General features: G+C 47.6%; 1 protein-coding gene across 8 annotated transcripts in view; it reads right to left on the reverse strand.

Annotated features, from left to right (window-relative positions):
- The window catches only part of Dennd2b (DENN domain containing 2B), a 157,426-nt gene that overhangs the window by 25,726 nt on the left and 118,022 nt on the right, over window positions 1–13,678 (reverse strand). For all 8 annotated transcript variants that reach the window (XM_048360571.1, XM_048360572.1, XM_048360570.1 and 5 more), the window contains 2 exons: window positions 10,211–11,470; window positions 6,599–6,735 (listed from right to left, as the gene is read on the reverse strand). In XM_048360571.1, coding sequence (XP_048216528.1) covers window positions 6,599–6,735; window positions 10,211–11,470 — 1,397 coding nt within the window. The remainder of the gene's footprint in view (window positions 1–6,598; window positions 6,736–10,210; window positions 11,471–13,678) is intronic.

A 13,678-nucleotide genomic window follows, 5' to 3' on the forward strand; every position in this document is an offset into this window, starting at 1 on the left:
GTCTCCATTCCAGGGCCCTTACTAAGCAGAGCTGGCCCAGCAGTTCTGCCTCAAGAAGCCAAATAACAAAGCCAGCATCCTCTGCATGTTTCTCCAGCCCACCCCACTTCGGGAGGAGGTAGGGTAGATTTTCTACTTCTTGGTTCCTCCCCAGTGTATACACTGCAGGGGTGAGGTGGTAAAGGGGATTAATGAATGGAAGCATGCCAGGATACAGGCTTCCTGATCCTATAAAACAGGACAACTGTATCACTGTCCAGATGGGGATGGGAGAACATCACATCCTAGCTCATCCAATCCAAACTGCCTTGGCAGTTAGATGGGCAGCTAGACTCCTCCTCATCATCCCCAACCTGTAGGAGAATATTTGATCAGGGTTTCACCAAGCTTTTAAGATTTTGGGTTGATAAACTGAGCTGCACATTTGTGGAATGTTTAGTGACGATCAGTCATGGCCTCTATCCAATAGTTCCTCACTTGTAAAAATAAAAAAAAAGGTCTTCAGACCCAGCCAAATGCCCCTGGGGGAGGGAGGAAGAAGGGAAGAGAGGGAAGAAGGGAGAAAAGAGGGGGAGGAAAGGAATTGGAGGAAAAGGGGAGGGGACGGGAGAAGAAGGAATGAAAAGGAGTGAAGAACAGAAGGGAGGGAAGGAGCCCCTGAGAACTGCTGCTTTAGATAGATATTTTGAAACTTCCTAATAGCTTCTGAATGCCTTGCCAAGAGTCCTCAAGTCTAATCCCTCTTGTCTTCCAACCTTCCTGCCTTCCATTCCCTCTTCGCTCTCATTTTCCCTGCTTCCTTCTTCTTCCAGAATGAGAACTTTGAGTAGTGCTATAAAATCTAAAGCTCCAAGATGACGTAGGATAATGAAGTCTAGAGAAGTAATTGACATACATGTTAATATACATCAGCAACAGCGGGGAGAATCCATAGTTCTCCATACTGCCACTGAAAATCAGACTGTAGATGGCTTCAATGCCCACTCTTCCTTCCCAGCCCCAGTGCCAGCCTCTTTGTTCCCTGAGGTAACCAATCCACTAACCATTTCTTGAAGAAACTCTTCACTAGCTCCAGCTGAAGCCCTCCCTCCTCAGCTTAGTTTGATCTCTTCATAGCCACAGTCCACCTGCCACTCAACCAGTTCCTCTGGAACCGTCTCAGACATTTCCTAGACATCTCTACAGGAAGAAGGATGGCTAGAGCCTGGGAATGTACCAAAAAAAAAAAAAAACCCACAAAAAAACCAGGAAGTGCCTGAGAGCTGGGCACTAGTGGCTCACACCTGTAATCCTAGCTACTCAGCAGGCTGAGGTCTAAAGATCATGGTTCGAAGCCAGCCCAGGCAAGAATCTTGGGTCAGTGAGACTCTTATTTATCTCCAATAAACTATCAGAAAAGCTGGAAGTAGAGCTATGGCTCAAGTGGTAGGGCACTAACTTTGGGCAAAAATAAAGCTAAAGGACAGCACCTAGGCCCTGAATTCAAGTCCCAGTACCAGCGCACGCGTGCATATGCGCACACGCTTACACACACACAATCTCTGAGTCCTAGAGCCACTAAACCAAATTTGTTGTAAGTCAACAACAAATCAAATCATAGGAAATAGCGTTCAGAATATCCCACACAGAAATCAAGCTACAGGACTGCTTGGGAAGCTAGAGCAAAGTGGATGTGATGATTTAGCAGGCATGGATGGGAGGCAGGACCAGGAACATCCACACTGAGCTGGAGAAGGACCTCTCTTGGTCCTTCTCAGGAGGTCTGGCCCTGAACAGCCCCAGCACATCAAGCTGGGCCCCATCTCATCATATTCAGATACAAGTCTCAACCTTTTTCCAGGTAGGCTGATAAGGATCAAAGGTATCGCCAAGAATTTCCGCTTTGCACTATATGAAAGGGGCTTGTCAGACCCCAAAGTTATCACACTGACCTTCTCATAAGCCTTCCTAGGCCCTGTCCCAACCCCTCCCCACAGCTCCTAAGGTGGTTAATCATACATGAAATGCCCTAACCCCCCATCCCCCACAACCAGAAGAACCAGTTAAAAGAGATGTGTAGCTATACAGGCGCAGTGAATTTCCCCAGACACAGTCCAAGCTCCCTGAGCCACATCCATAGTTAAAACCTAGGGGTCTGCAGATTTCCTTTCCCAGTTCCAATTGGCTGTTTGTTCCAGGTCTCCTCCTCCCTCTCCCCCCATCCCCCTCATATAGCAGAGAAATGGCCAGGTTAGGAGCCTGACTCCCCAAAGACCAGCTGTTACCCACTCTCCAGGCTTTAACACCTTTCCCCAGCAGCCCTGGCACCTTCCCCTGAGCTGCACCTCTTGGCTGCTTTGCTTTCTGCTGTAACCTCCATCCTGGTAGGTGTCTCTTTTCCTTACTGATACGCAGCCTGGGGGTGAATGAAAGAAGGCAGAGAGAATGAAGCCAAAAGGCTTTGCACAGTATCAGCTGGCTGAATGGCCCCGTCCCCAGCTTGCATGGCACTCAAGTTCCTGGAAGCTGTCCCTCAGCCCCAGCTAGCTGCTGGGAGTGGGAATCTCAGCAGGAATGCAGCCCCAGCTCCTTGGTTGTGCGCCCAGGCCACTCCACATAACTCCCTAACAAGCTGTTTCTTTCCTTGGGTGCATTTTTCAGTGTCAGGCTCAGAATGCAAACGATTACAAGGGTTTATAGAACAGCAACATCTTCCAAGGGCAGATGTCAAATCAGACTGCAGCAAAACTTAACAGCCCCAGAAAGCAGCAAAGCAGCAACTTTCTTTTTGAACCATCCTCTTGCAAATTAGCAGACAAAACCTCAGCCCATCCGGTGTATTCCACTCTGCTTCCCTAGACATTAGGCCTGGTGTGGGCTAGAGACCAGTGAATTCCCTTAGGCCCTTTGTTCAAGCCCAAGCTCACAAAGAAGATACACTGGTCTTTAGGCCAACTGGCCCACAATCTCTAACAGACCACATCGCCAGTCCAATGGGCTGTACGCAAGCAGGAAATTTAGGTGGCTTCTCTCTGCCTCCCTACAGGCCCATTATCACATGCCTGAAACAAAGCTCCCTTTGTCCCTGCGGACAGGAGGCAGCACAGAGCTGAATAATCCAGCCAGAACCAGAAACAACTTTAATCCCATGACACAGGCTGGACAAGACCAAAAACTGAGCTCAGGAAGTGTGAGCCATTGGTCAATGATGAATCAAGCCTGAGAATGAAACCGAACCTTCAGAAGTCAGCAACAAGAGATTCCCTGAACCCTATAGGTGTGGGGTGGGGAGTAGGGGTGGGGGCTGGGGGGAGGAGAGTATAAATTCTTGAACAACTCTCCAAGGAGAGAGAAAAAAAAGATAAACCCACCAGAATAGAACAGAAAGAGAATATTCTCCTTTGTAATACCCTCTGGCCTCCCTGGTCAGGTTCTAGAAATTTAGCCTACCTAGGCCAGTGTGGGGAATAAAGGGTAAGAAAACAACTGAGAGGAGAGCAAGGAAAGGAGCCAAAAAAAAGAGAGAGAGAGAAGTACTCATTATCTGACTTATGTATCTGTAACCCCTTGGTATATCACCTTTATAGTAACTAAAAAATAAAAATAAAAAGGTAAGAAAATATCCAGGGCACTGTCTATCTTACCTACAGACCCATCTATAACATCCACTGACACTCCACCTACAAAATCCACCCCCCCCAAAAAAAAACAGCATGTGACTCACTCCCTGCCCTCTTGCCTACACCCTCCCTCCTTTTCATTACCTCTTATCCTCTACACAAAGGCTGTGAGGGTCCAAGTGAGCAAGTGAAGATGCCCAACCCTGTCCTCCCTCCCAAAGCCCTTACCCATAATTCAATCCCACCTACACAAGAAGCTATCAAGCTGTTTCTCTATTTTTCAAGCCTCTTCATATAACATCCCAAAGTGGAAAAGAAAAAAAAAAGTCTTTGTAATGACGGAGTGGCAGGGGTCCTGGCAGACTAGTCTCTTCTTCATCCTACCCTGACCTAAGCAGACCCCAGGGAAATACCTCTGCCCCCTAACACAGTACTTGCAAAATTCTCTCCCCTCCACTCTGTCCCCAAACATCCCTCAGCAGAACCCCAGATCATGAACTCGGGTCAGGGTGGAATAGCTGCAGCCATCCATCTCTTCCTGTTATTCAGTTCAGTCGCTGCAAGAACATAGCCTCATCTGAAACCCTTGGGCAGCAGAGAGGTGCTGTGAACAGAGGAGTGAGTACCACAGGACTGCCTGGGCCTGCTGTGCTGGAGGGGTAACAGGAAATTGCAGCTCTCTCCGCCATGACAGCCAGCTTGGGCCTACCAAGGGCAGCAACGATACCACTGCACTACGATACAATGATTCATTATACCAAACTAGAGAAAATTAGGATCTTTTCTCCTGTGACGGGGAGAAGGAGCATGGATGAGGATAGAACAAGAGAGCTAGCTGCCTCCTCACACTGCACAGTGATTTTCGCAAGAAAAATGTAGGGCTACTTGGATGCTCCTTAGACAGAAGAACTACAGCTAGGGGTGAGGGATGCACGAGATAAAGTGAAGGTAAAGGTACTTTCTATAACTGCTCATCTAGCTTCTGGGTCTTTAGCTCTGAACCTCACGGCTCTGCCTCGGCTCCAGGTGAGGGTGGGCATAAAGCTGTCATTTTCCCCCAGGACAAGGATAGAGGAGAAGACCTCCCTCTCCTACACTCTTCCAGCTGTCATTCGGTTTGCATGGTTACATACTGTAGGCTCCTTTTCTGGGAACGTAATCTGTCTGTGGGTCTGAACATGGCTGTTGTGGCCCAGCAAGCTGTAAGGAAACATTATGAAGTGATGGCTCATATCAGATGAGAAACTTGAGGACCCCACCCCCACCCCCGCTTCCTAAGACCTCCATATTCTGAGAATCTGAAAGGTTTTCTCCACTGGGACTACTTCTTTCTAAATGTGTTAATAACTAATACTATTTTCTCCAACTTCAAGTCCTAAGACAGAGACAGGGTCTGCAGGTATATGGTACTCAGACAAGGAACAAGTGAGCACTTGTCTCTCCCCTTCATTAACCTGTGTGGAGACACAACTTCATTGAGCAGATGAAGATAAGACTACAAGTAAAGTGAATGCCAAATATAACCAGGCATGGTGGCACATGCTTGTAATCCCAGCACGAGGAAGGAGTTGGCAGCCAGCTTGGGCTACATCATAGGATCCTATCTCAAACAACAAAAATAAGAACAACAAAAAAGCCACAAATTAACCCTACCCAGACTAACTATCCATTTGTTGTTGCTGATAGTTGAAATGAAGTTTTCCCCTTCTTACAAGACAATTCTCTAAGGATGACTGCATTTTGCTCTTCTTTGGAGCCTCAAGAGGAATGGACGGTTCCAGACTGTATTTTCAAGGATGTTTAGATAGCAGTCTTGGAAAAGAAAGATAGTGTCTCCCTCCTGGGCAGAGGCATTTTTTGTTTCTTGATCAGAATGGTAACATCTAGCAAAGGTGAAGCAGGTTTTTTTTTTTTTTTTTTTTGGCCAGTCCTGGGCCTTGGACTCAGGGCCTGAGCACCGTCCCTGGCTTCCCGCTCAAAGCCAGCACTCTGCCACCTGAGCCACAGTGCCCCTTCTGGCCGTTTTCCATATATGTGGTGCTGGGGAATCGAACCGAGAGCTTCATGTGTAGGAGGCAAGCACACTTGCCACTAGGCCATATTCCCAGCCCAAGGTGAAGCAGGTTTATCAGCCAGTTTATCCTGAAAAGACTAGGTTCTCCTAAACTTTGGCACCCCTACATAAGGTGCACAAACTTCTATTTGGGACTTGTTAGATGGGGGAGCCTATGAGAACATGGAGCTCATGCTGTTTGCTGTGCCATGATCTAATAAAGTCTCTTTGTCTGTGACGTGGGAGTGTTGCATCTTCTGCCATAGTCTATGAAACTGGCTAGCTTGTACTATAGACTGAATGTCTCTATCCTCTCAAAATACCTCTAATGCAACCTAATCCCATTGTGTTGGCACTGGAAGGCATCTTTAAGAGATAATTAGGTGAAGAACCCTTACAATCCTTATAAATCCCAGAGAACCCTCTTGCCACTTCAGCCATGAAAAGACACTGGGAGATGACAGATGTATTTGAACCAATCAGTAGGCTCTCATCAAACACTGAAGTGACCAGTGTCTAACCATTTAATCCTACAAATAACCTAATGAAGTATTATTACTATTATTGTTGTTCATATCATTATAACATTGCCATCATCGTTTTGGTTTTTTTTATAAAGAAAAAAACAGCTGGCACAAGTTAAATGATTTGCTTAAGGACACATAGCTCAGGAAAAGTGCCTGGTGGGCTCTCAACTTTTCCAAAATCAAAAGAGAAGAAATATGTTGTTTCCACTTCGTGGGAGTCCAAAGGACTTTGGGTTTCAGTTTACACAAAAGGCAGGCTTTCGTCACTTAGTTGCTCTGTTTTGCTCAAGTGCTTCTTCCTCTGATACATCTTTCCAAAGGTTCCCGGTGATAGGAGCATGCCAGCACACAGTACGTGAGGTGAGTTGGATTCCTGCAGCCCCTGGAGGTGAACCAGCCCAACACCGGCCACTGCTTACCCACTATATCTTCATAGGCATTCTCTTCTAAAGTGCTTTTGGATCCAAACTTGGGTTGGCTCTCAGTACCATTTTCAGTGGGAGAAGAGGGATACAGGGACTGGAGACTGGATGCATCCTCAAACTCTAAAGATTTTCTGTGGATAATAAGAGCAAGAGTCATTCCAGCTAAGCCCAAAAGGAAAAGCTGGGCAAAAGGAAAGACCAGAGACCTTCTTCATAAAACCAGTTGCTAAAAAGGGATCGAGATAGATCCACACTTACCATCTACAAATGTGGAGACAGGAGTCTGAAGGGCCCTTGCCTGAGAGCTTAAAAATACCAGCATTAACGCCAACAGATAACAACTACCAGAGCTTTAAGTGTCAGGTGCATCTTTACATGTTACCTCATTGACCCTCACAATAGTGCTAGCAGGTACTGTGTCATTTTACAAAGGAGACTAAAGTGACAAGAAGCAGGACCTGCCTGTCGCCAGAGCCTGAGTTTTCAACAGCAACTCTGGCCTCCCAGCCTTAGAAAATGTCCTTCATGAGAAGAGCCTGATATTCCGAGCAAGGACTCTGCCACTGCACTGAGCTTGATGAAAGGGCTCAACACTGGAATATTGTGTCCAGAACTGTTAGATGGGTGCTTGTGTAGGGTGGTCTGCTGAAACAGGAAAGGGTGAGGCCTCAAAACAAGCCATCCCTCTCCTAAGGTGGAGGGGAAAAGACCATGTTCAGTGTTCCTTCACTGCTCCTTTCCACCGCCAGACAACCTGTCTACTATGGAATAGAACACAGCTTCCTGGCTAAGTACCCTAAGCCCACTGGCCTCCCTCTTCTCCCCTCATCTGAGCAAGCACCCCAGCTGCATCTTCTCCCTCTCCAAGACTCATCCCAGCAGGTTCCTGGGAAGTGGTAGCACTGTCTGAATGCCTCCTCTCACCTGTAAGTACCTCCCTCTTCCAATGATGTCCTTTATCTTGCTTCCTGAATGTTCTTTTTAAGAGCAATGGGTTGGGAGTTAAGGACAGAACATATCCTGAAAACCACATGTGCTCTTAGCTTGCCCAGCCGCTCTGTGGTATATTTACTGGCAATCTCCTCCTTGGCCTCTAAGATACAGCCTGTGAGTTTCCAAATGCCTCTCTGCCAATTATTTTCTAGGTTCTCATGAAAGATTCTTTTTACCTGGCCTTTAAAATGCTAAGGGCCTTGCTGTCTTTGGGTCTCTCTTTCTCATCTGTACTTTCTAGGAGCCAAAGGTCCATGGACAAGCACCACTTATACCTGATCTCTATGGCCAATGTCTCCACTTAAAGATCCTAAGGCTGAGTGAGTATGGTGGTTTCCAGATGTTGATGTGAGACCACAGCTTCGTTGGTCAACACCTGCTCCTAGTCCTCAAGGAAACATATATTATGTTCAAATTCCCTCAGAAAATTTTCCAGTAAGGTGTGGTTTTGGAGATCAACATATTGCCTCTCATCATGGCCAATATGGTCAGTTTCGAATTTTTTAGAAATGTAATTCTTTTTCTTTGGTTGAATACTAGGAGTATATACCTGTCATGGGGGGGGGGGTGGTCCTGGGGCTTGAACTCAGGGCCTGGGTGCTGTCCCTGAGCTTTGCTCAAGGCTAGTGCTCTACCACTTGAGCCACAGCACCACTTCAGCCTTTTCTGAGTAGTTTACTGGTGATAAGTGTCTCATAGACTTTCCTGCCTGGGCTGGTTTTGAACTGTGATCCTCAGATCTCAGCTTCCTGAGTAGCTAGGATTACAGCACCCAGCTTTTCATTTTATAAGTAAATGAGAACCACACTGGCATAACAGATACAAACCTATCATCTATTACTCTTTCGGAGAACATGTTCCAGGTCGAAAGGCAAACAACAGCTCATACTTTCTGAATTTTCTCTTTTTATCCAAGATCACGAAGTTTAAGTTCTTGTGTAAAGTGATTCTGCCATATGTGGCACGTGTGTATACAGAACACACAAATATAATGTGTGAAAATGTGTGTAAAACTTTCAGGTTGAAGCCAGCTGCAGTGGCTTATGCCTGTATTCCTAGGAGGCTGAGATCTGAGAATCACAGTTATAAGCCAGCTTGAGCAGTAAAACCACTGAGAATCCTACCTCCAATTAACCACCAGAAAACTGCAAGTGGACTGCGGCTCAAGTGGTAGAGTGCTAGCCTTGAGCAAAAGAATTCAAGGACAGCATTCAGGCCACAAGTTCAAGCCCCACAACTGACAAAAGACACTCAGGTTGATAAACCCCTGCCCCTTCCTCTTGTAAGCAAGCTAACTTGCATTCTGCTCTTTTAAATTTAGCTCAGCAATTCCCCTGAGAATGTTTCCCCTGCTGCTTAGTCCAACAGAGATGCCCCTCTGGGTCTCTGAAGTGACTTGCATTCACATGGGCCATGAACCTAACACTGTTATGTTGGGTCGTTATGTGTGACTTATCTGTATGCCAGGCCACGAAGTCCGTGAATGGAGGAACCTTGTCTTATTTGCCTCTGTGTCCCTTTGACCAGCATAAGGCTTGGTGGACAACAGTCTCTGGACAAGTGTCTATAAAAACAGATGAGTAAGGCCGGTAAAGAAAGAGCCAGTAGGTACTCTGCAGTGTGAGCCAAAGCACAGGATTTCCCTCAGCCATGAGCTGCCTGGCTTACATCTGAACATTCATAACTCTTACCTGCACACAGCAGGGAAGTTCACATGTGGAATGGGATCTGTTGAATGAAGCCTAAAGTATAGAAACAGACTGAAGATTCCCTCAAAGTGAACCAAAGCTTGGGTGTTCACGTGATTTGGGGCTACATGAGACAGGTAGGAGAGTAGGGCTTCACAGGAAGCTGGCTACTGAATTCAGGGAAGAGGAGCTTAACAATTCTCACCACCTACAGGAACTCAAGCTTCCAAGCCACTCTGGCCTTGTAGTCCTGGGTTAGGAATGCTAAGACTGACAAAGGAAGCAGTGGGAAGCTCAGAACAGGCAATTCATGGACTTAGCCAAGAAGCAAGTGAAATGTTCTATTCCCCTTTTTCATCAGTCTCCCTTTCTGGATCTAGGCGTCCCCTCCTGTGACAGGCCTAAGGCTTCCATATGACCCAGAGGCACCCCTCCCCCAGGAGAGCAACCACGTTAAATTCACCAACTTTACTGTAATTAATGATAAAACACAATATTTGGGTAATACTTCACTTGTAGAAATAAATTTCCAGTGTTGGTACTTTATGCAGTAGTCAGGCTTAAACTCTTACTAGTCCTCAAGGGACTGCCTACTCAGCCTAAAAATAAAGAGTAGCTTTGACCTTCCCACAAAGAATTAAAGAAGCTGCAACAGAGCTCAGGACACAGTCCAGCTTTGGTCCAAAGGCAAACCCAGCCCATGTCTTCAGTACACAGCACTAAGAGCTCTCAGCTCTCACCCCTCACCCTCCGCCCCCCCTCCCAACAGAACCATCGTATTTTTCACTACAACTGCCAAACTGAAGATTATCTGGTCTTCGGAGTACCTGCACTCTTGTGATTCACAGCACAATCTGCTCTTGCATCCTCTCTTTAAACAAACACCTTGGCCTCCACTATGAGACACAAGAGGGGCATGTGTTACCTGCTCTGGGACTTGCGATGACCACGCATGTCCTTCTTGGGTCTCCGGGTGATTGGTGGGGCTGGGGTGGAGGGCAGGGGAGGTGGAGCAGCAGGTGTGGGCGAAGGAGGTAGACCATTGCTTGGCTTACTCTTGGGGTTCTTGTCAGCCTCATATTCAAAGGTGCGCTTAGGTTTGGGGACAGGGTTCACAGCGGGATCAGAGGAGCTCTTCAATGGCAGCCGCTGGGAGCCAGGGCTATTTCCAGGGGATCCTGGCTTTGTGGAACCACTGCCCTCCCTGTCCAGGGGTGGTGGGCCTGCCTCCCCCCCAACTCCAGCCAGTCCAACTGTCTGGCTGCCAGCGCTCACACCCGTGCTCCCTGCTGGCTCCTCCAAGGTGCCCAAGGTGCTCGTCTTCCTTCTCCCACGGTCTATACTGTAGCAGCTGCTGGGAAGCTGAGGGAGCCCCCGGCCTGGCTGCTCCTTGAGAGCCTGTTCAATTTTCTGGATCCGGCTCAGCACGGCTGAGCTCTCCTTCCTGCTGCCATGGCCCCTGAGGAAGGCACTGGGCTCACCCCGGCCTGACCGCTTCTCTGGCCGGTACAGAGAGTCCCGGACCGGGAGTACCTCTCCCTCTTCCTCGGTCTCAGGGTAAGAACACTCCGAGAAGGTCCTGCTCATCCTCCGGAGGCCCTTGAAATCAAAGGTCTTTTCTGAGCTGCAGGGAGATGGCACCACGCTGGGGCAGCCCACGCTGGGGCAGCCCTCACTGGCCGCCCACTCGCTCCCAGAGCCCTCCAGCTTCTCTCCACATAGGCTCATCCTGGCTGACACCTCTCGGCGACCTTCCCATGCTGAGATTTTCTCCCGTATACCCAGACTGTGGGTACTACGGGTGCCAGTGCGGGTCAGTAACACACTGTGTGGGCCAGCCACTGGCCCGAGGAAGGGGGTGCTCTGGGCAATGGGGAGGCAAGCAGCTACCCCCTCTCCATCCGACGCTGCACCCTGGACATGCTCCTTCTGGCCTTCTCTCTTGTACACTGAAGGGCTTCTGTCCAAATAGCTGGTGACCTTGAGGGGACCGGCGGGTGGTGAAGTATCTGGGGAGAGATCTTGAGGATTTGGGGGTGAAGAATCACAGGGATGCCGGTTCTTGAGGAGGAGCCGGGAGCTGGAGCGGTTGGGGAACCTGCAAGCTGAGGTTTCGCTATCACTGAAGGGGTAGATGGGACTCCTCGGTGGAGACAGAACTGGAGGTGGAGAGACTGACTGAGACCTATGAGCAAAAAAGAAGAAAAAGACAAAGAAAACAATAGTGAAAACAACCAGAGACATCATGTCTTATTCTTTGAAACTACCACCTCTCTTTTCCTGTGGGATTCTCAAAGTCGAAAGTACACCATTCAACTAGTGCAGCTTCCAGGTCAGGTCTACTTGTGTGTGTGCCAGTCCGGGGGCTTGAAGTTGGGGCCTGAGCTCCTGAGCTTATTTGCTCAAGGCTAGTGCTCTACCACTTGATCCACAGCTCCACTTCCAGTTTTTTGGTTTTTGGTTTTTTGGTAGGTAACTGGAAATAAGAGTCTCAAGGACTTTTCTCAGGCTGGCTTCAAACCAAGATTCTCAGATCTCAACCTTCTGAATAGATGGGTTTACTTCTGTGAGCCACTGGTGCCTTGGCTCAAGGTCATTCTTAAGGTAAGAACAGGCCCTGAACCACAGCAGGCCAAGCCCAATGTGCCTCTCTGCTAACTTATCCTCATGATAGCAGAAGCCTGTTCTGGAACAGGCCATAGAATCCCAGGAATCTATACCTGTCAACAAGACAACAGTGAGATGACTGGGGTGCTGGTCAATGGCCAACAACTGGCTCTCTGGGGCAGAAGCACAGAGGGTGCCAGGCTTCCCAGTATAAATATTCCCACTATAGATGAGTTACCAATGTGACATCATTGAGTGTAGAGTTGAAAAGATAGGCTAGTAGTAACTCTTTGAGCTGAGACAAAGAACTCTAGCATACTACTTCCTGAAGGAGCCTCAAATACACACACTCGAATACTTAAGCTCTTTCCTGAGGTTTATGCTACTGGACACTTTCTCAGTTTAGCTCTTGGCCATATCAGGAGCCTCAAGGGTCTCAAAAAAGTGAGGAGAGGCCCTCAAGAAGAATCCTTTCCTCCCTCTCAATCACGAGGCCAATGAGGAAGAGATACCAACTATGAAGGCAGCTCTGCTGTACAGTAGATGCATGGCCTCCACTGGAGTCTGTAATACTTCTACGGCATGGCAGAGCTGTCTAGGAAGTAGAGTTGATAAGCTACACAAATCTTAGCAAATTCTGAGAACAATTCCAAATAAATACTTTCATATATATTTATTCATTTGATCTTCACATAAATTCTACATAGTTATTATAATGTATTATTATATTCATCCAAAAGACTCATGGCCTACAAAGGTTAACTATCTCATTCAAAAGCACTCATCTGGTACATGGTGAAGGCAGCATGTGAGTTTATACCATACTAGATTGCCACTATAATTAAGTACAACACTGAGTATAGCCCAGTTTAGAACACAGCCTGTGAAATATCAGGAGACTTTCTTGGTCCTCCTTGCTGGATGACTTCTAGGCCAAGTGACATCTAGACAGTGGCTGTACATTGTTCAGTGAATGAAGAACCAAAACAAGAACAAAAGGTAAAGATGAGTGAGCTTGCTTAAGAGTAGCCTGAGCAAACTTTCTCCTCAGCACACTTTTCAAGCTGTTCTACTATGGTAATCATGATCAACTTCAAGAATTTTTTTTTCCAAGCAGTTTTAGTGCAAACATTGCAGTATTTTGTCACTGTATTTTGCCCCTGGCAAAAACCTACCTGCCTGTGACACTACGGCCCTCGAAGTTGGGCTATGCAGTCATGTGACTTCCAGAGCGCCATGCCCTCCACAGGACGGCAGTCAGTGCCCCAAGCCAGGCCTCTGTCATTGCTTGCCCACACACTGTAATAAGCTCGGGTGAGTCAGGGATTGGCTGACAATTCCCTGCTGGGTCACAGCCTCTGGCTGCCCCTGATCAACAGGAAACCTCAACATGCTTAAGTTGTTTTTAAAAGGGCAAGTCAAACAAGAGCCATCCCACGTGCACATACGCAGAGAAATTCAGTGCCTGGCCAGGCCGATGACCAAGGAGATTGTGTGATGAGGAGGTGTGAACAGAATAAGCTCTGGCCCTCTCTAGGGTAGGAAGTAGCACGACAATGAATGAGCCAGGCTCTAGCCAGGGGAGTCACAATAAACAGAGGCTTTAGGCTTCTTCTTATTTTATAAAAACATAAATGTGAAAGGTCTCTAAGCAAATGAGGGCTTGAGGACTCTGGGTTTTTGTTTATTTGTTTTTTGCCAGTCCTGGGCCTTGGACTCAGGGCCTGAGCACTGTCCCTGGCTTCTTTTTGCTCAAGGCTAGCCCTCTGCTACTTGAGCCACAACG

The sequence above is a fragment of the Perognathus longimembris genome, chromosome 13 (assembly GCF_023159225.1).
Source record: "Perognathus longimembris pacificus isolate PPM17 chromosome 13, ASM2315922v1, whole genome shotgun sequence".
Taxonomy (NCBI): Eukaryota; Metazoa; Chordata; class Mammalia; order Rodentia; family Heteromyidae; genus Perognathus; species Perognathus longimembris.